A 26,529-nucleotide genomic window follows, 5' to 3' on the forward strand; every position below is an offset into this window, starting at 1 on the left:
AGTCCTTATACGTATCTTTTCACTGCACCTCCATTGATAGGTAGGGAGGCTATTATGAATGCCTGAAGTACTGCTTAGTTTTTAACTCGGGCTGTTGTGCGCATAAAGAATTTTCTGTTGCATCATTTCTTCAGCGTATGTGTTGGCAGAGAATCTTGTTTTCTCTGAGACACCTTCCCTTCCTGCTGTTCCTAAAGATGCATTTGTAAGGAATGAAAATTTCCTTTGTCATAGCATCTGGAGCCATTATTCCATTCCAGTTATGCTGGCATTAAACTAATTGTTGATTAGCAGGTATAATGAACAAATGCAACCGTCAGTGTAATAGAAGACTGGGGGTTTTGCTTGCTTGTTTTTATGGCACTGATAAAAATCCCATTTCACAATGAAAAGTTAATGAGCATGACTGTTCTTCATTACCTGATATTACTAGGTGCCAAAACATGGCTTTCGAACATATTACTTTAGTTTGACTATAATATTAGAACTTGCTGAAATTTTATGTGAGATGAGAAACAAGATACACCAGGCCAAGTTGGAGGTGAAAATTTACTGTAAATTCCCAGGATTTCCCATTTGCTTATACAAACTCAGCATTCAGAGAAATAGTAGGTGCTTCCCTGCTGATTTACCAGACACTTGAGTTATTAGACTTCTGAACTTACAAAAGATGACTACTCTTTTGAACAACATGCATTATTTTAGTTTGAATTGCACAAAGCCATTTGTAGTTGCTTGATTTGTCTGTGGGTTTTAGTAGAAGCAGAGCCCACTTCATGCTGTATTTATAAAGTAAGTCCTCTTTAAGGTCGGAATAAGGTGTCACTATTTACATTCACTTTCAGGAAGGGATGGCCAAAAGTTTGCCTGACTTCATAAGGTATATATAATGCTGTTTGAGGTTTGTTTACCTCAGAGTCCCCTATTCTAGAGATTTATTCTAGATTATTCTAGATTATTTATTCTAGATTATTTATTATTATTTATTATTCTAGATTATTTATTCGAGATTTATTCTTTATTTATTTATTCTAGAGCTTCTAGAGATTTGATCACATTCTTCCTTGTGTATGTTTCTTTAGTATCTGAGGTTTTTCATAGTGGTCTGCTCTCTTGTATTCAGTGTCTGGGCCAATAGCTGGGGGTAAGAACTTGTTTCATTTGTGAATTGGCAGATTTTGCTAGGAAGTAACTTTTCAGATTCTGGAAAACGTGTAGACCCCTTCTCCCTTTCGCACTGCTTCATGGAAGACTGACACACACGTATAAGATACGTATCTAGAGAAAGAGAAGGGGAGAGAGGTGTAGAAAAGAATGCAGCCTTCTACGAGGGCATCTATGTGTGTGTTACTTGGACTGATGTTTAGCTGTATCAAAGCTAGCAGAGAACTAGATGAGGATGGAAACTGGTTTCCTTTGCAGACATTGTGCTTACTTAACATTCACTGTGGATTCTTTAATATGTTGATAGTCTGTTTATCAAAGGACTGAGGAACATCTGTTTAGGGATATTACCTTTCAGCCTCCTGCCTTTCATTCCCCATTTCCACTGCAAGTACTATGGTATGATTGTTTTTTGCTTTCATGGTTTGTATTGAAGAAAGAAGCCCATTAACATTTGCAAACACTAAACACGGTATTTTGAAACAGCTTTTTGTCAGAATAAATAGCATTCTAGATAGGTGTTATGGCTTGCAAAAATCCATGCTTTCTGCATGGTGTTACTATAAAGGGATGTATTACAAGAGGGGTTTTTCCCTGGTCGGAGGTAATTGATGAGAAGGGTAGCAGTAGGGAGTCTGCTTCAATGGCAGTTGCAGCGCTGTGTTGACAAGAGTCTAGGTGGTCAAAGAGTCTGAGGAACCCTGGAGCATCCGTCTGCTTGTGCAGTTCCAGTCATAGCTGGTCAGATATTCCAGGTACCGTTTATTTTGGTGAGGCCAAATGGTCTCACAGCATCTGTACCAGCTTCTTTTACTTAACAAAATTGTGGTTCATCGGTTTTATTGATCAAATTGTTTGCTAATGAACTTTACGGAGCACTTTTGTCAATTGGTTCACCCCCATTTGCTATCCTGACTTTATTATAGAGCTATCCAAAGTTGTTCAGACCTCTTAGAGCATTTGTGGAGTTTTGTTGTCCTCGATAATGTTTCTTTCTTCCTCAGAGGCAAAGCCTCCTGAGACAGGTAGATGACAAGTACACGTTCAGAAGGTTTAAGGTACGATTAGTAGGGGCCGTATAGGCACTACATGGGTACCTGGCTCAGGTATGGTATGCAAAGCTCTGGCCTGGGCATCCAGCTCAGCTTGCACTAGGAACATATGAGTGACACTGTAGGATCAGCCCACTAACCTGTGTACTGAGCAGAGCTTAAGGACACTCTCTAGTTGTCAAGCACCATGCAAAGCTTGAAAGCAAATGAGAATGTGCTCCATCTCTTGTACTGAAGCTGCTGTGGAAATGCCATGAGAAGAGAGGGCAAGAGAGAAGGACTTTGTCAGCTGGGTGTTCCTGGGCTGACCTAGTCAGGAGTTGTGGTGCCTGCTTTCAACATGAAATGTGACATTAAATAATTCCAAGCAGGCTCTTAATCTCTCTTTGTCCTGCCCTTTTCAGGACACAAACTGCATCTCTCAACTTCAGGTGAGTGCTAGCAGGAGGTGTGTAGCATCAAGACGGCACTCTGGGGCTCTCTTTCTTCAGTGTTCTCTCCCTGTCCCCTGGACATGGCTGTGCTGCGGTGGTCTGCTGTGCTCCTTGCTGAGCAGGTGAAAGGGAGAGGTAGGATGTCCATTAACCTGTATTTCATTTCAGACTGAATGGCAACAGTCACCTGAAGGATAGGAGAGCACCAAGCATACCTGAGTGGTGAGATTCTTGGCTCTTACGCCCTCAGTGAAGGAAGGAATTGAAGCCATTGAAGCAGGGTTGCTGGTAACGACTTCATCCTGGCTTTGGTGGGACTCAAGGTTCACAGTGCCAGGTTTGGCTGCCACAGAACAGGCGTTTTATGGCTCCTGTTGGAACTTGGGCTGCACTGTGCAAGAAGTTTGCCGTTAGGTGGGGTGGCCTCCGCTGGAGCCTTTCAAGGGCACCCTCGTAGCAAGGAGGCATGTAGGGTAGGGTCTGGTCTTGTTGCACCACTGACTGCTGTGCTGCCAGGGTGGTGGAGGGGGGTTGAATGATGACACACAGAGCCTGGGATGCTTATTTTTTGCTTATCTCTAAGTCGCAGTCGATAGTTTGTGTATAATCAGTTAATTTGGAAGGAGTGGCTGCCTTTAGGTTGTGATGATGGAAGGGGGGGTTTTGTGTCTCTCTCAGCCTGATCGTGTGGGACTGCTCAGCAGCAGTGGTTACACAAGTCTATTTCCAGTAGATGGCAATAGTTATCTGAAATTCTGTTTAAAGACAAGATCTCTGGGCCCAGCTGCTTACAATGGGAAGCTTGCTCTCTCTAGCTGTTCTCCTGTGAAGCTTCTTATTGAAATGGCACAAGCGTTGTGCTGCACCAGCCCTGCCTCTGTGAGCTTGTCAATGCTGGGCTCTCGCCATGCCGCATCACTGCTGTGATTCCCACCCAGGGCCCACCGCCGGCTTACCCGCTGTTCTCTGCACCGGCTTTCAGCGGGAGCCACGGGGCACAGGGCTGGCACCACCAGTGCGGCCTCGTCGCCAGCGCTGCAAGCAAAGTGCCGGGGCAGAGGTGGGCACTGTGAGGTGCTCAGGGACAGGAATTAAAAAATACAACCCTGCTTTTTACAGTAAGCTACCTGGCTGCCAGATGGCAGGAAAATGTTGCTGCTGCTGTCCCCTATTCTGCCTGAAATTCAATGTTCTCAGTCCTGCCCACCCGCCACCAGGTGCTTCTGGCTCTTTCAATTGAAATGGCTGTGACACAGAGGGTCAAGAGAATGGAAATGGAGTTTTTCAGCTTAAAACAGCTGAACTGCCCTTTTTCAGGCTGCAGCCCAAGCTCTCTCTCTCTGCCAGCCCCCAAAGCTCAAACTAGAAGTGATAGTGCCCTGAGGAGCAGTTGGGAAGGTTAACAGAATGAAAAGATTTGCTTCTGGGCATAGTTTTTGGCCAGATGTTTGTCCATGTATGTTGTGTAACACGCAGACAGCAAGGCCAGGGATACTAGCAGTGCAGAACACACATGTAAGAAATTTGGTGCGTCCCAAAGATATCATTTTATTATCTGCAGGCAGATATTTGATGTAGCCAGCTTTGTACTGGGGAGAAGTGGCTAAACACCTTAAAATTCATCAAAATGCTTTCTACATGGGAAAAAGATGCATTTAGGGAAAATAGTTCAGCCAGCCAGTGTGTACAGCAATTTAAATGAGAGGGCACAGCACTGGAGGCTACTGGTTTTCCTCCCCTTGGGAATACCCATCTCCAGATAGTTTAAAAAACCGCCTACATCAGATAATGGCCTGAATTGCTGTTTGTATGATTATGCAGGAGAACATCTAGCGTATTAAATCACCATCTCTCTTAAAGACTGATATTTTAAGTACTTCGTGTTTTTTTTTCTTAATGCAGCTATGTTCTCAGTATACTTACTTACAAAATCCCTCCTAACAAATAACAGATTGTAAGTCATTCAGTTTTTTGTTGCCATGTAATGTCTCCTGAACTAAAAAAGTCAGTTTAAAGCTGGAGCTTTTTGTTTCTCAGTTATACTCAGGCTTCTGTTAATTGGTGTAGTTAGGTGTAGCATCTACTTTTACCTATGAAGACTGAAAATGTTGCAGTGGCCAGCCCTGCTGCCTCCTTCCAGGTGTCCTTGAGAGGACAAGTACTGAGGTACCTGGGGAATTCTTTGGCAAAGGTGATGTACTTTTTAAAATACACAGATTTATTTTTAAATAGGACGGAAAAAAAATTATTTTTCAAACTATTCAGTTATACCAATGTATTTAACCATAGTGCCACAATGAGACTTTGTCAGCTATCCTGAGACCAACGTTCCAAGGCAAGTGGGTGCACAAGAGGGACCCAGGGGACGTTCGTTGTGCAAGCAAGGCCCTGAGGCTCTGTAGCTGGGTACTGCGTAGCACCAGTGTGGTCCAAACGGCTGTCCATCCATCGCTAGTCAAGAATGGGATGTTTCTGTGTGCAAAATCAGCTATCTCCTACACAACTTATGCCTGATCTCTTCACTAGCCAGATGCAGCTAAAATAAAACAGAGACACTTTACCAGTGAAACAGTGTTTAATATAGTTAAATTACTTAAATAGATTTCAATTTCCATGGGAAATCATAACTGTATCCATTTTTGCAAGATCCAGAGTAAAGAGTGTGTGAATACCCCTTGAAATGATCATGACACACTGTCAACAATCACAGCTAGAGATACTGGGGACTTGAAATTTCATTGACAACACAACTTCATAAGATGAATCAAAAGTTAAGAAGACTGCAGACTTTCGTAAAGCAGAAAGCAAACCTAAAACCGAGTGTATGGCATGAAGGTAATGAAACTCAGTGAGGGAGTAAAAGGGATGGAAGGTGGAGGTGGGGGAGAAAGGCATAACAGCGTGATGCAACTGAAGTATTTTGCAAACCTGAAAAGATGTAAAGGAGCAAAAGTATAGTACAAGGGCAGACTTGGCAGTTTTACAGAAGTCAATATACTATACTTTTCAGAGATGTTTCCTAGTGGAAGGGAGAAGGAAAGAGGCAATGCCATTTAAGCTCACATTTAAATGGCTTAATGCTCAGGTTATGCTTAGCAATACAGCAAAGTAATTAAGACAGGCCCATGGATTTTCACTTATTCTTGTTGTAGAGTAGGAAAAAAATAAATCACCACCACCATAGTGCAATCATTAAGCTGTTAGTACTACAATAATTCTGCCCTGAGAAGAGTGGAAAAGAACTTTATTAAATGTCAAAAGATTGGAGTCATTTTTAGTGCTAGCCAAATTCAATATCAAAACTCTCCCCTCATAGAATATAAAAAATATAGCTTTTTTTTTTAAAACTCTTTTTTTTAATAAAATATCAAGGGATTTTTCTTTAATAGTTAAAAAAGGTACATAAATGAGAACAGTGAACTATTCATAAAACCCCCACTAGTGATAAAGATGTCCAACACAATATCAATGGCACTGTATTTTAAGGTCAACCACCTCATATACTCACTTGCCACCATAACTTTTTTGAAGATCACCTAATTCCCGAAAATTGAAAATCTGTGACTCAGTTTAAATAAGTGCCTACTACAGGAAAGTCAACTTGATGCTGCAGTACATAGTTCCTTGTAATGTCAAATGGCAGTTACAATATCAGACAACTCTCATATCAGCAGGATTCTATTAAGACCATCTATGAAAAATGACTTTGAAACAAAAAGTTCAAATGAGCTTTTTTTTTTTTTCTCATAAGAGCTCCTGTTACAGTAAGTTAGAAGATTTGCTCAGGGCTCTTTTTGACATGTTCAACTGATACCGTCTCAGTAGCTAAAACTCAAAGGTCCTGTTTCCATTTGTTAAGATGCCACCCTCCGCTTCAATGCTGCATGGAACAACTGTGTGACTACCGCGTTTTGTTTTTTCCTCTTCTTTGGGGTTGTAGATTTTTCTGGATTTTCATTTTAAAATGCATCTGATTCAGCCTGGAAACTCACCTGTTTGTTGTTGGTTGATTGTATAGTGATAATCTGAAAACTGCCAAGTCTGTGTTGAGAGTATTATGCAGAAAAAAATTACACAAAAGTCTACAGGTTATATACACCTCCCACCACACCTTGGTGCGGACAGCCTGCCTTCTAATTTATATATAATTTACAAAATATAGAATTTGGTATATCTGTTAGATCTCCATGTTTTCAATATTACAAAATAAAAAATACAAAAGAACCCACAACAAATTTCAGGGGAGTTCCCCCCCACAAAGTGTCTCTTGTTTACATCTAGTCTTAACCATGTAAACTGATATATACCAAAGAAGAGCACAGAAGACTTTTTAATAAATATGGTTGTAGAGCCATCTTCCTTTATCTTGATCTTCCCCTTCATCAGATGTGCCAGCCCCACTCAGAAGAGCAGTCATTTAGCCATGTAGAAGAAGGGAAAAGAGGGGGCCAGGGCTATAATGTCCTTTCACACGAAAACATTACCGATGCCCTTCTAAAAGGCCTTTTTGTGTACTGCAACAGTGGGTGTCAATTTTGAAAGCCCATTCAAAACAGCTAATAAAAGCACAGTGGTACACTTCAAATAGCTGGCAGTATGGGATGGAAACATTATGGGAGTGCAAATCCATTCCAAAATAATGCTTTGTAGTGAATCATACATTCCTTCAACCAAGTAAATGTTGTGTTGCGTCAATAAATACTTAAATAGCTTCTTACATCATCCTGTGGTAGCAGCCTTTTTAAAAAATTTCAAATTCATGTCTTATCTGTGAACTCCGTAGTACACATCTTTGGTCGACTTAGCACTCAGCCAGGAACAACTCCAAGGTGGTTTCTTTTGATTGCCTTTCATGATGGGTGGCCAAAGAGTTTGCTGACACCAGCTCTAGAGTCTTGGTGTGAAATTTCAACTGCGCTGCGTTTTCAGCTTCGCTACCAAAAAGTGATCCTTCTCCAATTCACAATCTTGTGTAATGCAAATTCCATCTTTGAGTGACGCTGTAATCGGTGCTAACTAATTGGAGGCCCTTCATTTAGAAAGTAGGTGGTCATTTCTCCTTTGCCTTTGACCTTAATGACCCCTCGATATTCCAGCTGATAGTTGTTAGCTGCTAAAACCTGGTACATGTCTGTGGTTACCTGCAGAATAAATAAAAGTTAGCAGCTGCTTGTCATGCCTTCTGCACAGTCTCTTCATTTGCTTTTGGCATCATCCATGGACAAAATCAAAGTAGGAGCAACAATTTTGTTTCTAAGTCACTCAGTCGACTTTTGCATATCGATCACTAACTAAAAGGTTGGCACAAGTTGCAGAACAAGCACAACCTTCAGAACTGAGAAACTACAGAAGTCACACACGGCACACAAGTGGGGGAAGACCACATTTTTCAAGGCAGTTACAGGATAAAAAGAAACAAATGAGTCACATTTTTAAAAACGCACCTGGCAGTTCAGTCTACTCAGATGCATTCATTATATCACTGGAGTAGTAGTAGGAAAACATGTTAAGCATGTTTAAAAGGTCCTCAAAAATGACTTCGAAATTACATAGTGGATGTACAACTTAGGAGTAATTCAGGGGTTTGTTTTTATGAAGGAGAAGGTAGTGGGCAATGAGAAAGACTGAATAAATGGGAGTAATCTAGCCAGCATCCAAATTCTCTCTGCAGACGCCATTCAAAAATAATCACTTGTGCTGCATAAGTTTAAAGACCAGATTTCCTGAGATATTTATTTATTACAATGTTTTTTCTCACCCTTCCTCAGGTGGCTTTGAATATTTGCATTTCTGGCTTCCTATTGCTATAGCATTGCTGTGCTGATTTGCTTAACTAGGATGAAGATTGCACAGGCCATCTCATAGGAAAGTTTAAAGGGTGTTGGATAAATATTGATCCAGTTAACTGACAGCTTAATTGGAAAGAAACAGCATGGCTTCCCCTCTTGGGTTTTACATCAGTTACTCTTAACTATTTTTATATCCCTTCAGTACTTTCCCAAGGAATGTTAATCTGTTACTGTGGACATTGGATCAGCTAAAGCAGGACAGTGGAATTGAATTACTGGAAAGGTCACTGTCTGAAGGCCAAGGAGATGTTTGATTACAAGACAGTTTCCATTAACCCCTTACACTGTCCTCTTTCTCTAGTTATATATCCCCATCCCGCTGATGCCTGGATCCACGCTAGCCTCACAACACATACAGCATCGTGAACAGAGAAGTGAGTTAGTTACAGAAATACGTATCTGAATCGAGCCCTTGGAAAATAAAAAACAACCTACAGTTGCACATAGCTGAACAGCAAAGCCGGCAGCACGAGTAAGTAAGCATCACGGCAGGACTGTGCTCACAGTGCCAGTGAGGCACTTGGGGAAGGGAACTCTTCCAACTCAACACTTCCACCCAGAACTAAACTGCAAGTTTTTGACCAAAGTTTGCAAAGTTGGTCAAGATTAAAAGGCAAAGCTTGATGGTACCACTAGCATTCCCCAGCTGGCTTTTCTTTCAGTACTGTGTAAATAAATGTATGGCATAAAGGAATAAAATGAAACCAAAATTCCAATTCTAATTAAGTTTGAAAACCCATATGTGACACAGTGGCAATGTAAGTCTTCCAGTGAATTCCTTACCTGAATCCTGTCAGGCACACCTGTACTGTCCATTCGGCTGGCTACATTCACCGTGTTGCCCCATATGTCATACTGGGGTTTGCGTGCTCCTATCACCCCAGCTACAACCGGACCAATATTGAGGCCTGGAAGGAGAGGAGAAATCCCACAATGCTCAGATCCATCACATGTGAACCACATGAAGCCTGAGGCAAGTTATCTTCCAGCCGATAAAAAACATTCTGAGGTTCATTGGTTCTAGCTGTGCTTTACCCTGACAGGTAAAGCTATGGCCAAACTGTGGGGAAAAAAACTTTTAAAGGAAAGTTGGCTCCTTTGATCCATTTTGCCTGTCAGACTGGCAGCATGGGCTGGATCTGCTCAATCCAGAGCTACCTTCCAGTACCACATAACAGGATAAGGTTTATTTGCCATCCGGCTGCCAAGCAGACAGCTCGCTTACTTACTTACTTACTTGGAAGTCAGCACACAGCTGCTGCGATGCTGAGCGCCTGCGACGCAGCAGCCCAGCAGCCTTCCGGAACAAATATCACACTTCATCTTCACATTTCTTCTCCTTCTCCTTTTTTGTCTCTTTTTAGTTCCTGACTTTAAAGACAATTTAATGTCCAAGAATGGCAGAGCCGGGGACCACAGGGGGTATGGGCAGAGAGCACATCACAGGCAAAATGAGCTCAAGCTCAACCACCATGTGAGACCGTGCTGTGGTAAGAGCTTCTCCGTGCCAAGGTCAGTTGCCCAACTACTCCTAATTCTCCAGGGAGCTTCAGTAATAATGCTGCTACCCTAACAAAACTGCTCTGGTGTTTCAGGCCAAAGTGGTCGCCAGGCACAAGACAATTAACATCACTGTGCAGCTAAGGTAACATCTATGGTTTTTACTCCATAAAATCCCCAGCTCAGAATGACCACTACTTACACTTAATCCTGTAAACACAGTGACATTACCTATTTTCATCTGGAAGTTGTTGAATGAATGTTCATTAATGTATTTCATTTGGTCCATTAACCTCATGGCAAAATCAGCCAGAGCTTTGATATGTGTCTTCCCTTCCTTGTCGTAAGTGGAGTCGTTGAGGCCTGATGCAGCCATGTATGTACTGCCGATGGTCTTGATCTTCTCCAGCTGCCGAAATTGGTCTTCACTTATTATCTGTTTCACAAGAGCAAAAGAAACGAATAAACCTTGACAAACACATACGTGCTGGTAATGTCCTTGCCACATGTCCTCCCTTGGTACAAGCACTACAAAGTAGCAGACAGAGCCTCCCTGACTCAAAGTATAGGAAGAAAGGGGATTAGATATTCGGAGGAGCAACAAGGGAATAGAAGGGATTTTAATGCGAAGAAAAAAAAAAAGAATGAAAAAGACTTATATGGCACAAGGATTCAATAAGCCACCTTCCTTCAGGAGCTGAACAAAGCCTAACTAAACTTACTGATTTGGTTCATTCTGTCTACCCAGATTTTCTGCGACTTACTTCATCAAAATCGGCAATGATCTCGTTGAGCAGTCTCAGACACTCCACCCCTTCATTGTTGGCCTCCAGCTCCACGTAAAACTCTGAGAAGTTGCTTATGGAGGCGAACATGACAGCCACACACTCACAGGACTGGTAGTACAGTTCATCATTTCGCCGCTCCTGAGCCAAGAAATGGGCTGCCACGTCCTTTGGTAAAATGTTGTGGAGGAGGCGTCTGTTATAGGCCTGCAGCTCCTCCATTTCTTCTTTCTCTTCAGTGGCCTAGTTTAGGAGGGAGAGACAGTGATGTGCTTAGTGTTTTGGTAACTGCTCTGAGGAGGGGGAAAAAAGCTGAAAATGAACTTGCAGGGAGGACAGAAACAGAAGAAAGGGGGAAACTGCAAAGGAGGGCAGAACCAGAGAGATGCAGTGGAAGATGGTCTATCTCTTTGTGTGCACATATGTATGTAAAAGCAGGCACAGAATAACACCAAAAGCCAATGTCGTTATATTTCTGGGCCCTGAATTGGGTAACCTGTACAAGGTCTGTTCCTTTTGGGGAACTCCACTGCCATCCTACTATCCACAAAAACACACATTTGGCTTTCCCAGTCAAGCACAGCAGGTTTCAGGAGGACAAAGCCAGCTCATCATTGCTAAAGTCTGACTGCAGGAGTGGCACTGAATTATAATCCTCTCCCTGCACCCCTCAAATGCTCACATAGCTAAATAAAAGGACTCTTCTTTTCCACAAGGTTTGCTGAGGTGCAATGATAGTTGTGAAGTAGTTACCATGGATTCCATGAAACAGGTCAGTCTGACACTCTGGAGAGGACTTTTCACCAGTCTGTAAAGCCCATGTCTCCTATGGTAGTGGGGGAATGTCTGGGCAAAGGGAAACATGAGGAGAATGGGTTGTCTTGTCTCTGCGCTAATGGGTGTCTGTTTGGCTTTAATGTTCAGATGGAACCAGAGCTTCAGCAAGGACATACCTAGGATGTACCTAGGCCACCTAGGATGTACCTAGGCCTAGGTGACTAAAATAAAACAAGCATTTAGAGTTCACTAGATTAATCAGACTTCAGAAACAGATTTGATTTCTCTTTGCAGACTTGCACAGTACCAGCATTGCCTCAATTCATTGCTTCTGGTTTGTAGGTAAAGGTACAGAGGTCTGTGTACTGACCACCTCTCTCTCCCCCATTACCTGATGGCAGCAGTATTTTCTCCCCTTGTTTTACTTTTTGCCATTTTGAATATTTCTGAGCAAAGGAAAAAACAGGGTCAGGCAAGCACTGGGGAAGGCACAGCTGAGACAGGGGTCGCACAGAGCGGTTCAGCTCACGGGAGCCCTGAAGAGCTGTCCTGTGTACAGCACCCTCTGCTTCAGCAGAGGCACCGGGCAAAATGTACAGCCTTTTGAAGTGGGTCTTCTTCAAATCTTTTTTTTTTCAGTGACTTTTGTCATTGCTGGAGCGCTGGAGCTAAAAAAAGGAAAGACTTTCCTGGCACACTTGGGCCTTGGCGTGGATGAACACAGCTCTGCCATTCTCTCCAGCCTTCACTTTGTGAGGGGAGAATGGATAACCTCCCCATGTCCCTTAAGTACGTGCTGATAAAGGCACAAGCAATACTTGCAAAATATTTATAACTTTGCTCGTGGATGCTGGTTTCTGAAACGGGACATTTGAAACTGGAAATGAAGTTAAACAAGGAAGGACCCTTTAGAAGGTGGTATGTCTGGATACAACAAGGAAAACACTTGGCTCTGCCTGGGGAAGCAAATGCTTTGGCCAGTTGAGCCCAGACCTGGAACAGGCAAGTTGGCTCATCCCTTCCATTGTTTTCCCATTTATAAATGAGGATAACAATGTTTATCTGCTTTCCAAGGAGCTTTAATTAATTGGTGCTTCTTCACTGCCTCCTACTCAAACCACTGATACGACCTATTGTTAGAATGATGTCTTGCCATCCAGAAGGTAAAAAAAAATCTATACAGAACCTGCAGTACTGCTGTCCCCCAGCTAAGTCCTGGGCAGAGCTGAGACCTGTCCTGCTTGCTTGAGAATCACATACGGTACCCCAACATCACTCGTGGGCATAAGTAGTGAAAATATTAACACTGAACCCAGGGACAGGAGCACAGTGTGGCTTTATCTGTAGTGTGTTGGTTATCCATACTGCTGCCTAGGGGCTAATGAAGGCTGGATATCAAGCCAGTTCCCACTGCTTAGCAGGAAAGTGAATGAAAATGCAAATGTGAATCTTTCACACCCCTGAACACAGCAAACTAAAGCTCACTGAACTCTGGGAAACAATCCAGCAGTGAATATGAGCTTATTGTATTTACAAATCGTGTTATATTACAGGTTCCTGCAACAGTGACAGGCTCAGTTGCCCAAATTCATTAACGTCAGATCTATAACCCTTTACTGCAGGGACCATCCAAAGTGCATTTACAAGGAAACAAGGGGTTAAAGTAAATAACCAGGATGAGAATCACTGAATATGCAAAGTTCCAAAGAAGAGCCAAGCATTACTAGTATGCCCAGTTATGTGCCAGATCCAGATTAAATGCAAAGGCACTTTACAACACTCCTTGATAGTGAATAGCTCAGTAGTTTGATATTAATGCCAATGACTATGTGTATCCCTCCAACACAGCAAACACCCGCTAACCTGGAGTTTCCAGAGGAAATCAAGCCTTGCAGTGGATTCCACTTGCTGGGCATGCAAGTACAGCGCCAGGACAAAGACGGTAATGATGACAGGGGTCACGATCTTCAGTGCGACTCGTGTCATTGCTGGAGAGCTACAGCCAACGAAAGAGCAGAATTTCCCAGTTAGTCTCAGCGTGGAGGAACACAGCTTAGCCACGCTCTGCAGTTCCCCCTTTAAGGCTAAGCAATCTCTGAAGAAAAGGCTTTTTTTCTTTCCCCTCAAAGCACGTGTTGCTAAAGGGACAAACAATATCTGCAAGAAGCTGAGGACTGTGGCTCATAGGTCCTGGTTTCTAAAGCAGGACTTCTTTGAAATTGGAAATTTAATCCAACTTCCTGAAAGGGGTTAACATCAATATAAAAGCCATTCTTTACAGAATGGCCATACATGCTCAGCCACTATTATGCTTGGCAAAACTGAAAAGCTGACAGCTCTTCAGGCTGTATTCATTCTGTCTCCTGCACTGGCTTCCCCAGCCTCTTAAGTATGGAATTGTTCTGCACTTACTGCTTCTCTAATTAGTCACTTCTTAATGACCTTTGTTTTGCAAGTATTCTATAAGCTGAAAAGAGCACTAAGACACCTTCCCATCCCTTCTGACAAGCAAGCAAATAAAAACTGTTAAATCTGAATTCCAGAGTTATACAGTATGAAACTATTATTTTGATAAAACCTTTGACTTGAAATTACAAGTAAGCTCTACGAGATGCTCTATAAAGCAAGTTGACATGAGTCCCACAGGAAAGAGGATGCTCTGAGTAGCTATACATACAAAAGGGCAATACCCAGTCCACTTAGGGCATTTGCACTGTGTTGCACCAGCTCACAGCAATGCATAGTCAAATACCAGACACTGCTGGTGAGTCAACATGCTGATAATTTGCACTTTGTGAACAGAAAATGCCTACCAACAAAACCCCATAAAAGTATTTCATGCCAAAGTGACTCACCACGGTGATGTTGCATTTGCAGACATGCTGAAAAAAAAACCCACAAACACAAGGTTAGTAGAGTGTTTGGCTCCCTCCAGCACTCGTCCTGTCCATCATTCACCACCACCTCTGCAATGTGGCACCTCTAACACTGTGTGGGGCTATAGCCCTTTTAAAGCACAACACTAGAACATGATGCCGGGGAGGTGGGGAGGAGAAAAAAGGTCGTCTGAGCTACACTCAAAAATCCAGAGTGATGGTGCAACGTAGTTAAAATATCTAAGAAGCATTAAGAGTTGGAGAATCATTTGGGATTTTAATGTCAGTATGGAATGCTTAGCAAACGCTTGTGCATTGTCCCTACTTCCTTAGGTCAGACTGGAAAATTTGATCTAAAGAAGGAAGCTTTGAGCTAATATCTTGTAAGGGATAGCTCCTCTCTTCCCCATTTATAGTAGCATTGAGATGTGTTTAATTCCTTTAACTCTAGCACTACTCCCTTCCTCTGCAAGTTGCTCATCTCCCGTGTTGTGCCTAGCTATGGGTACCGCACACGAGTGCACTAAAGAAAACCCTTTGAGGAGTGCTATTACTATTCACAATACTGAGAAGTACTCGTATGAAGCAGAACTGCTGGAGAAGATGGAGGGTGTGCTTTTCTTACAGTGAAAGCATGGAAAGGAGCTTTCTGGTAGGTAGTAGCTGTCTGAGTTCCCGACTGATTGATTGCTTAATGCTGCTGGGTTTCTTCTCAAGTGTGGGTGAAGTATTAGGTGGCTGAGAACCATGTACATGGATCTTTTAAAACACTATTTAAATGGAAAGAGAGATCAGTGGTAAAATTACTGTAGTGTCATTGATGCAATTACAGCTTTGCAGGCTACTAACACAATACATCTTTAGCCTGAGAATCTCACAGCTGTCTTGAGAGCTTCAGGCCACAGCTTTCTGGCACTGGAGGGAACCTCTCGCTACACACTCAGAGATACAAATCATCAAAATTGAAATGGCTGAGGGAGCCTAACTAGGCATAAAATTAAAAACTAAAAGCATAGTAACTCTCTAACTTTGTTTGTTCCAGGACATTTTCTGCAGCTCTGAGTGTGGAATTTCTTCTGACATGGATTTTGCAACCCACCATTGTCTTGCACACCATCTATTGCACGGCCTCTTGGCCAGCTCCAGCACTGAATATGTGTGCCTGGACCTGGACCCAGTTTGGGAACCCTGGGGACAGTGACTCCTACACTAAAGGCTGGATCTAGTTGGAGTCGGAGACACTTCCCACATGCAGCATGATTCCCCTACTCCCCTAAATCACTACCTGGCCAAGGATGACTGACTGCCCCCCCATTATCACTCTGTCTTATGATGGAAGTGTGGCAGATCTGACCCTCTGTACTGCGGCTGTGGCTCACTGTGGGCGTTAGGCTTGCTCTAAAACGTTCAGCAGAGACTATGAAATGCAGCAAACCCAGTATTTATAATAACACTTTGGATAAGTGAAAATGCCCAGTGGAAGCAATAATGGCGTTACATTGGTAGGTTGCTCCCCCATGGGACAGACATTTCCAGTAGCAGATGGCTCTTTAATTACTGGAAGGTAACACATATCGAAGCTTGCTAAATACACTGCTGCTCAAGTTAAGTGCACATTTTTTAGCAGGAAAGGTGGTTGATTTTAGGGACAGCTTCCCTAGGACAGGAGCATCTCCCTTCTCACAGCCATGATGCCAAGGACTGACAGCCCTCTAAATCACAAACCACAGCTCGAACAGAAGTGATGGGCTTGATGAACAAATCACTGGGCAAAGCTCTTTGGGTTCCACTATGCAAGAACTCAACTTAGAACATCACATTGGTCCATCACATCTTCAAAACTGATGCATTAGTTTTATCTATCTTCTGCATAGGGAAAAGGTGCTATGATAGAAGCTCCATGCATCCAGTTATACTTCATATGCCACCATGCTGGTGTGCCCCTGCAGTCAAGTCTAGCAACTCCCAACGTGCTATAATCAGCCTTTCAGGTGCTTGCATGCTGGGTTGGTTGGTACACGGAAGTGTGAAGTGACATCTGTATCACTTCTAATTAGTCAGAGTACCATAATGGCTGCAGAGCAGACAGTAATTATGTAGCTACAATGGGCACCCAATTAAAGTAGTATGAGGTCATGTTGTTTTTTTTTTTAACATCAGCTGGACAATAAGGTACCTCTCTGAACTATGCGCTACATGCTGAGCTCCTATTTCCCACAACACACAAATGGACTGCCAGACATTGGGACAATAAATAGCTGTCCATGGAGCTCTCCAGACAAAACAAATATCATTTAGTGAGAGATAATACAGCATCACAGAAAGCTATTTCTGGGAAAACATGCTAACCTTCTCCACTTTATTACTGACATTTTGATTGTGAAGTGACGTAAATTATACTCCTAAGTGCTGTAATTTCGCTTAGTGCTTGACTTACAAGAATGAAATGATATTTGGGATATAAAATGCTTTTATTTCTCTAATTGTGTTAGAAAATGCTAAATAGCTTCTGCTCTTGGAATACGTAACATCTGCAAAAAAAGGAAGGAAACCTCATTCTCCCCATACCTCCACAGAAAGCTCCATGGGGTTTCCTACATGATTTCATTCACTTGAGTTAACAAAATAATTTAAGTGATTACTGCCAATGGCAGTAAAAGCCATACCTCTATTAATTATTACTGGGCGCACAGGAATGCTAAAAGCATGGAATATTTATGTGAAGGACAGAAGTAACCAGCTGCATCCAGCTTGAAGGGGTTAATGACTGTCAAGAAATTTGAGTAACTACACAAGCTATTTGATAACATACAAGATAGCACTGGGAAGGACCATGGGAATCTTCTCAACCACTCTCCTGTCCAAGACAGGAGCAACCACAGCTATCATCATTGACAAATGTTTCACCTAAATTGGTGCTTTCTAGATCTCTGATTGTTCTTTGCTGCTCTGGACTCTCCATTATTATGAACTGCCTTCTTGCCCCAAAGTGGAAAACATATTCCAGATTAGGCCTTCCCACTCCCGAGTAGAGCAATAGTCTACTTCTCATGTCTTACAGGCAACTCTCCTTATTATACATACTAGCATCACGTTCACCTTTAGACAACACCATGATTTTATTGACTCACATTCAAGTACAATTGCTGCCTACAAGGGCAAATCATCAAAACAAGTAGTTGACACAACAACGCAACTCCCAGTGAGAAATCACACTTGTGGAGGAGGGTGGGTTTGCGGACGGGCCAAATTTCCCTCCTTGGCGTGCCCTTCAAGAGAGGGGTAACCACGTCAATTGAAGGAGGTTGCCACCATGATTAATGTGTGACCTGGTGATGACCAACTACCTTTTGTAAGTAAAAGGGCAACTGTCTACTCCCACTTAGCTCAGGCCCTTCTGCTGGGAATTGTCCTGAGACCAGCTGTGATACTGGCTTTTCAAATGCAGACATGTGTCCAACAGCAACTGTCAGGAGATCACTAGCCAAACATCAAACACCACCATTCCAACATCCCAACCTGGATTTGATATACCAGATGCCTGAACATCTCAGTGGTTCATTATCACATCCCTGAGCCAGCTCAAGTTTGTTGAAGTTTTTTTTTTTTTCTTTTTTTGAGAAAATATATTTCTATATTGGGAGTGTAATACCAGAAGAAGTGAGAATGACTAACTACAGCTCCTCATTTCTGGAAGAAAAAAAGAAATACAGATTCACTCTGATTCCAGTTATATTTTGTTATTAATAGATAGTTCATTAGTCAAGTTCTACATTAAAAAGATCTTAAAGGGAACTGTGTTCTCCTACTCTTCAGAGGTGGAGAGCATTGACAAAGGCTTTAGTTTACAGCCATGCCTTCTCTGGCATCATGCGCTTCCCTTGCTTGCACCACAGCCTCGGCGCTCCCATCCACCTAATGCCACACTAAAGTCACTGGGTGAAAGAAATTAGGTGAAGATTTCAGAAGTGAAAGGCACTTACTAGGTGTTAGCTGTAACCAGGAGATCTGCATTGTCAAAAAGGTTGACCCCTGGCACTTCCACAATGAGAACATATATAAATTCAATGATTAACATAAGGATCAGTTTTCCAATACAGCTGATCTGAAGGAACACAGAGCAGGCCAGGAGACTCAATAAGACACTGTAGGTAAAGTACTGTATAAAGACAAAAAAGGGAAAAAAAAACCAGAATAGAGATGAATGTCAGCTGCATAAATCAAAACTGAAAACAAAGGAAACTAAACAGAGGGATAGAAAGGGATTGGGAGTTACGCAGTTGAGCTGACCAAACACGTAAACCTGGGGCTGCCTGTGGGATACTCCCACATTACAAGAAATTTAAGTGAACCAATGGAGAGGAAAACTCTTGCATTCTTCATCAGGCGTTATTTGCTTTATACTCAAGAGGCATAAGGCTCGCAGCTGTATACCCACGGTTGTGAGGTAGGTTTGCCCTGGACATGGTTACTGAATTAGCTGAAAGCATTATCCAGTTACGCTGGAATACTTCGTGCTTTAAGGTCAAAATCTGGACTTGAATTTGCATATTTGCACAATACGCAAGACCAAGGGTATTAGCAATTCACACCACCAGGACAGATACCCACTTGAGGCTAGTTGGAAAGTATCGCCCCTGCTGATGTGACACACTGAATCCATCGGCAAGATACAGGCTGGACAAACTTCTACTGATGCCCAACACCATGATGATTTTTTTCTGCCAGCGGTTGCAGAAGTGTGCGCGTGTGTGGTACTGGAGCCCTCTGCCACACCTGGGTGGTGGGGCAGCAACTTCTGCCAATCTGAGAGCTGAACGTTAAGCATGCCAGTGCTTTCAAGCGCGACTGCAGACTGCAGGTGCCATTTAGGGCTCCTGGGAAAGCTAGCATGGATGTAAACCGAAGAAGGGCACATTATCCAGCTCATCACCTTCCTGCTATCAAACCTGTGAGGATTTAAGCTTCCACTTTCTCCAGACAGGCCTATTTCTGGCAAAAAAACTGTATCAGATGCCTGAGGAAATCCAGCCTTTCAGTTAAAAGCAAGCCCTAGTTGAAGTAGAAACACACTTACGTTCTGAGCTCGTTTATTAATAGTTCAACACTGATATATTAAATTAGAGAAAATAACATGTACAGCTTGTAACATGACTCTTCAGTTTTAGAAAATGGGTGTATGTTCCCTGTGGCTGAGGGGTAGGATCCCACCATCTCCTGAAAGCACACTGGGAGCAACAGACACCACCTGTACCGGGTCCAACATCTGCCCTGCAGAGCGCAGGGGAGTGACTCCTCACTGCTTAGCCCACTGACCTGCAGGACCTGGCTCAATGCTGCCATAGCATCCTCAGCATGCAAAATGGTTGTTCCTCATTGCTTAAAATCCCTCTCTGTCCTGAATCAGCACTCCTGACAACCTCATGATGGACACAGACCGTTTCTGGTTCTCCACTGTGCTAGATTTTGTTACTGGGTCTTTCAGCGGACATAGTAAGAGCCTTTGGAGGGTTGAAAGTTACAGTAATGGTGGTCTCAGAAACCTCACTGAATAAGATAGGGACCATATTCCTGTTAGGTTAAACAGAAATAGGTTCAGTGGGATACCAGGGCTTTCAGTAGCACCTTGGACAACTGGATGATAACAGATCAGCCATAAATCTGTCAGGTCCCCATAAACCCACACGACCTTGACATAAATTCTGCCCACACCTTAGACAGATTTTTTTCCTTTTCAATTTCCAGTAGACAACACATGTAATGGCCATGACCTAAAACCTCAGAGAAAGGTCTTGAACAGCTATGCAAAAAGATGATTTTTTTTGGCAAAGTATTCTACCAGTGTGTAAAACCTATTTGGTTTTTTTTTGTTATTAGAAGCAATTTTTTTTTTTTTTAAACAAGTTGTTCTGAAGACGTAGGGTTTGCATTTGCAAATTGAAGCAGACCACTATCAGGGCTGCTAGCCTGCCTGAGGCCAGAACCTACCATACCTAGTGAAAGAATATATAAGCAAGTTTTTCATCAGGACATAAAACAATGGAGAGGAGGGTTAAATATATGACTAGACACTGATTTTCAGTGAACTGATTTTCAAGTAACACTGAGCACCCACAAACTCCTTTGAAATGACTTGCAGTTCTGCATGCCATTAAGGACTTCATGGAGAAAGGCCATTTCTCCTGCTACAGGCAGGATCCAACAATTATAAAAGCCTACTGATTAGTCAGCCCTGAAGGAACCTAAACATTAATGTGGACACATGATAATAACTTCAGACACTTAAGTTTGTGCTTAGTAGCCTGTGTCAGTCCTATAACGTCAGTCAGGAGCAACCTTGCTTTGCTCTGAATCACTGAGATTTATCACACAGGTTTTATCCTCACACAGCCCCTTCTCAGATCAAGCTCTGCAACCCATTTTTTTCAAGCAATACCTCTGGAAAGTTGCAGTTGGGCAAAGGACTGTCACAGAATCCCTGCAAAGTGCCCAGGCTGTAGTTGGAAGTCAGGTTGCTGATAAGGCATATGTCCACCCGGTCAGGAGTGATGTTGTATTCTGCAGCCATGCAGCTGGCAAGATCCACAGTGCTGCACATGAACTGAAGAAAAAGATGGTATTAAACTCAGCGGCATAGACAAGGAGAAGAAAACAAAATGGTTTGCATCAATTAAAAAGCTCCTTGGAAATGGCTGTAGCAATGTGCAAAATATGCAAAATGAAATCACCGGCTTATGTTTTACCGCATGTACAATGGCTATGTTTTTCCTCCCGCAAAAATATTAATTAATAAAATCCAGGCTGTGCACTCTAGAAAGCTAGTTTTGTGCTCAACTTCACATACAATTTTATGTCTGAAGGTTCACAGGCAGAAGGGCTGTAGATATTACACGTACAAATACATCCCGCTATCTGTGATAAGGTCCTGGTGTTGCTCTATTTCTGCTGACGGGAATTTTCTGAGCTGCTAACTTTCCCCTGCCATCTCTAAAGCTTCTGCTGTGGGTCCTTCTACAGGGAAGACTTTAGCAGCAAGGCTCAAAGGCTGATGTGCTACGTTATGCTGAGCAAGCAGCAGAGGCCCATTCTGATGTCCTTCACATGCCACTCCGTTTGTCCATTTTGCTAGTTTTTATACTAAGCAGTTCACGAATGCAAAGAATCACACATTATGCAGAAAAACAAAGCTCTAATTTCTGTGTGGTGCTCAGCAACCCACACCAGCTCCTTGCAGGTGACTATGGGGGACGGCAGCGGGGTGTTGATGCGACTGAGCTGGTGCCTCCCATTGAAGTAACAAAACAGAGCATAAAATTGTTCCTAAATCTCCACTAGGTGTATAGGGAAGCTGAGGCAAGAGCAAGTAGCGGTCTGATTTTTAGGTGTTTAAGCCTCTCCATGCCAGTGCAAGTCAGCGCTGCCGCAGCTGAGGCCATAACCGAGAGAAGCAGAGGGCCATATGAAGTATTTGTAGCTACCTCCAAGCTCAGGGCTTTAGCCCCACGCCCATCTCTCCTTTTTTTTGCCCCTCTCTTGAAAAATGAAATAGATATATGCAAGGTAGAGAATATTCAAGTGGTTTCTTTAAAAAACATTCAGCCTTCAAGCCATTCGTACAAGTGAGAAACCAGCAGCTGCAGGGTCCTAGAGAACAGCCCATCTCTCTCCGAGTCTGAAATCATCAGCGGCGTTTGAATGCAAAGCTAGACCACCCCGGTCCCAAGAGTGCAACTCAAAGCAAAGTCTTCACAGTCCCTGTTAAGTATTACTGCACTCGGAGCAGGATGCAGCACCGTGCAGAAGGCCAGCACAAAGCCTATGCAACACTTACGTCCCACTCAATATTGTGGGAGTGAAACGACACATCGACCTCGTGCTGGCCCTTCACACAGGGGTACGCTTCAGGCTTGGCTTATGTACTTGGAGCAGAAGCATTTAAAGAATCAGAAAAGAGCACGGGCACAAATAGGTGCCAGGCATATAATGGGCTATAGGGATTCAGCTGTTAGGCTCCCATTTCTTTTCTGTGCCCAAAAAGCAAAAGGGAACCGACCTCAGATGCTGTAAGCATTACGCAGGATTATATTAAACCCAGTGGTTGCAAGGGTTACGATGCTGCAGAGCACCAATTAGAAAACCATGCAGAACTGAGTGGGTCAAAAGGAAATAATGCACATACCATGTTGACAAAGGCAGATAGAAAAACCAGGATAATGGCAAAGACTCCAACTAAGGTACTATTGGTCCTGGACTGTACAATCTTCCTAGAAAGAGTCTGGAGTGGAGCTGGGAAAAGCTGCATGTGGAAAAAAAACCCAAAAGATTAAATAAATATGTAAAATTGTTGCTTGTTTTACAGATTACAACCTGCATTTGAGCTGCCTGCATCCTTCAGCATGCCGTCTGTGCCGATGCTGCACAGGGGTTAGAGAGTGGTGATGGGGGATGGCGGCTCCGGGACACGGGTGACCAGGAAGGTGACCGCCTCATGGCAGCAGGCCCAGCTGGCTCACCAAATCTACTTAGTCCTTCCTAATGGGAATGATGGCTCCTGAGCTCAGATGGCATGCTTGCAGGGCTGTGCTCTGCTCGTCCTGTCGTGAGAAGCAAACCACAAGCCATCTGTAACTGAAATAGCCGGGAGCTCGAGCCTGTAAATTACTGGATCAAAAATTTAAAAAAGCAGAAATAAAAAATACATGTCATATCCCTTTGATCACAAAGGCGTATTGTAGGACTTTCTGGTGCCATTTCAGAAAAACGACTGTTAAAAAGCCCAGGCTAGTCTTGTGATCTGTCAGACACTCGGTGAAAGGCACCGGAGAAATCAGCTGGCCTCGTCTGGTCTATGGCGCTCGGCACCACAGACACACAGGGCTAAAAATAACCACTGGTGAGGGTGATCACAGAGCTTCCCTAGACAGACTGTCCCAGTGATTCACTATTATCAGAGCTAGAAGCTTTCTTCTAATTGCTTTCCGACTGCAGGCCACCAGCATGCTTTGCTTTAGGTGCTGCATCACATTCCAGGTAGAAACAGTCTGTGTGTTAAAGCGGAGACTAACCAGGCACCCTTTGCAGCAAGGGTCACCCCTCGGCATCGCGTGAGGCCTCCTTGCGTCGCGTTAGCTACAAGACAAGTCCAGAAGACAACGAAACCAACCCTTTCTCTTCATGTGCCACCACCGTCCCAGTGCAAGCTCAGGGCTGGAGCAACGAGAGGTGGACGCCAGGAAACCCTTGCGCACGGACACCCTCCCACTGGAGACCATCGGCCCCACGGTGCCCTTCCCCTCCACGCCACCGCGCCGGGGCAGAGGGGCTCTGCTGAAGACTGCCAGAGTTTTTTCCAGAACCCAACTCTCCTTTCCCTATCAGCACGCTGCATGAATAACCAAGCCACTAGAGGGTATTTTTAGAGACACAAAGAAGCTAGCAGTGTAGCGACACAGCACGGCAATTTAACTATGACTAATGTTTCTATTAAAAGTCTCGCTTTTCCCTTTTCTCCTTCACTCTTACATCTTCAGAGATGCAACATTTTGTCAGTGCATAGCTTCCCACACAGCAGTCCTACAACGTAATTACGTTTGAACAGCCAAAGCACTGATTAGCTGGTGACTTTTACAGAGGGAGAAAGAGGTTGTGGCAAGAGTTTTGAAAGAGCTGATTTCACCTGCTACCAGCACCTGCACAAAAATCCAGCTAACTCTGGGCGAGAGGAGAGGGCAAGGCTCTGTGGGGGATGGGATGAAAGGGGAAATTGGGGTTATGACTTATTTGCACTGAATGAGGATTGACTGAAATTCACTGAAAGCTTATGCAATCCTTCAGGCTGATGCAGCCACTGTAAAACAAAGCAAAACACCTCTCTCTCAGAAATAAACCTTGCTAATATAGAAATCCTTGGCTCTGTTGATAAGCCCTTGCCCTACCATGTCCAACTGCTTCCACGCAGACATCAGCTAGCGGATCCCTAGCAGCGCAGGGATGTGGGAAATGCCAAGGGGCTTTCCTCCACTCTAACCTCTATAGGATTTGGAGGGAGAAGGAGGATTTGTGCTGCATTTAGACAGCTTTCTCACTAGATTAGAGCAGGACAGGTTTTTCTGCCACCCCTTTGTTTAGGTCTCAAGGCCAAGCTCCACAAAGGTATGCACAGACCTAACCTCTTTCTGTAATCTCTGGGAAATCAGGCACCTAAATAAAACTTGGGAGTGCTTTGTTGTGGATCTTGGCTCAAGCCCCTGCTGCCAACAATCCCAAAAAAGCCTGACTTTGAATCAAGCCTGAGATATCAAGCAAAGCTATCGGTGGAAGACACTTAAATTCTAATGAAAACATGTTTTCTTTGTATTAATTTTGGTTCTCATTACTTTGCAAACTAGGGAAAATTTTAGGTCGGTAAACAAGTACAGCTGGAAAAAGTCATGAAGAGGAAACAAATGCCAAAAACCATAGGAGGTCAGGACGGCAATAGAGAGCGCAACGGCACAGCCATGCTGCACATCCGAGGAACCTCTGCCTTGTGAATAACATTCACGGAGGCTCTATAACATAAGTAACACCCTCCCCATATCGCAGAGGCAGATAGAGACCAGGAATACTTGCAGTTTGGAGGACTTCTATGACAGAAATGGGGGACCTGTCACAGCTTTCATAATTCAGCTCCACTCTAGCAATGTTCCCTCCATAAAAACATCCACAAGTCAGGGGTATAACAAAAAAGAAGAAAAAAGAAAATAAGATGACTTCCCCTCCCATTTTCCAATCCAATCCAATCCAATCCAATCCAATCCCTTCTGTCCTAGGAAAAGAAGCAGAACATCAGGTACAGTGAAAATCCATGCACTGTTGCTGGTTAGCCCATTGGTTTGTACTGTCCAAGACCATTTACTCCTCTTAATAAGACTCAAATCTTGCCTGAGTGAAGAACAGAACAAGGGAAGGTCTGATGAAAAGGCAACTCTAAGCCCACACGTGCACTACTGAGAACAGGGGCTGAAAGAAAGGATATGATCCATTTGGGCAGTCAAGATTCATGTCTGGGTTGCCACACAAGCTTGAGGTCACTCATTAGCCCTCTTAAAATCCCCATGTAAAGAAAAATAACCACATTGGGAAAAAGGAAATTGGATTGTCCAGTCGATTCCAGTTAATTCTGAATTGAAATGCATGAATACTGCCGGAAGACATTATCTCCCAGAAGAGAGAGGCTCTGAAAACATGCAGGTACCAATAAATATAGAAGGGGAAGGTAGGATACTGTTGTACAGGTAAAGTCTGAATTTAAAAAGCAGTCCAACAAGTACTAGTGTTACACTGAAAATAATCCACAACCTCCAGTCATTTGCGTAACAAAAATACACTAAATAAAAACTGTACTTTGCAATAACAGCTGGTCACAGACAGAGGAGTAACATTTCTCCTTTTTGTCTTCTTAGCATATATTGTGGACATGGAAAACCACTTAGATAATTGCTGTTGTGTTGTGAGATGAAAAAAACTTTGAGGTCTTTAAGTTCTGATTTTTCAATTTGTAATAAAATCCTTTCAGTCATTTTCAAGTACATTAAGATGCTTCTGGAGTAAAAGACAACATCTCCAGGCAACTTGATGTTGCAAGTCCATTTATGTAACTTATTTCACAGTGACTTATTAGTCTATTAAAAAAGTACAGTTTTCAGAGGTAATTTTTGCCTTGCTTGAGAAATGCCCAAACACTTCAGGAGCATCTAGACCAGCTTTGGGAGGCAAAGAAACAGGTAGGCAAGCTGCACCTATGTAAAGCTACAGAAAAACTTATTTTCTTGTAAAGGATAACTTGAAATTTCTCTCATATGTGCTCCCAGGAACATGCAAGTTGAATTACACAGAGCAGTGTAGATACCAGAAGTTAAGGATTTTAAGAAGAAACACAAACTTGATAAGTTAGTAGCAAAACAGATGTCTGTCAGTGGAGTATTTGCAAAGGGACCCTGGTTCCCATGACCTTAGACTCTATCGGGAAGGAACACCATCTCACGGTGGCCAAGTCTTCATGGAGCATCAAAGTGAAGAACTGGAACTCTCTTGTTTATTACAGCTGAAGA

At 43.2% G+C, this 26,529-nt stretch overlaps 1 protein-coding gene across 1 annotated transcript in view; it reads right to left on the reverse strand.

The window, feature by feature from the left end:
- Positions 1–7,526: 7,526 nt before the first annotated feature.
- The window catches only part of ADCY5 (adenylate cyclase 5), a 218,182-nt gene continuing 199,179 nt past the window's right edge, over positions 7,527–26,529 (reverse strand). Inside the window, 9 exon segments of the mRNA XM_010568815.1 lie at positions 7,527–7,791; positions 9,283–9,407; positions 10,231–10,435; positions 10,764–11,027; positions 13,425–13,557; positions 14,417–14,443; positions 18,421–18,596; positions 20,874–21,038; positions 22,617–22,733. Of these exon segments, the coding sequence (XP_010567117.1) occupies positions 7,663–7,791; positions 9,283–9,407; positions 10,231–10,435; positions 10,764–11,027; positions 13,425–13,557; positions 14,417–14,443; positions 18,421–18,596; positions 20,874–21,038; positions 22,617–22,733 (1,341 nt within the window). The 3' untranslated portion in view covers positions 7,527–7,662.

Source organism: Haliaeetus leucocephalus, unplaced genomic scaffold (assembly GCF_000737465.1).
Source record: "Haliaeetus leucocephalus isolate CR32 unplaced genomic scaffold, Haliaeetus_leucocephalus-4.0 Scaffold1, whole genome shotgun sequence".
Taxonomy (NCBI): Eukaryota; Metazoa; Chordata; class Aves; order Accipitriformes; family Accipitridae; genus Haliaeetus; species Haliaeetus leucocephalus.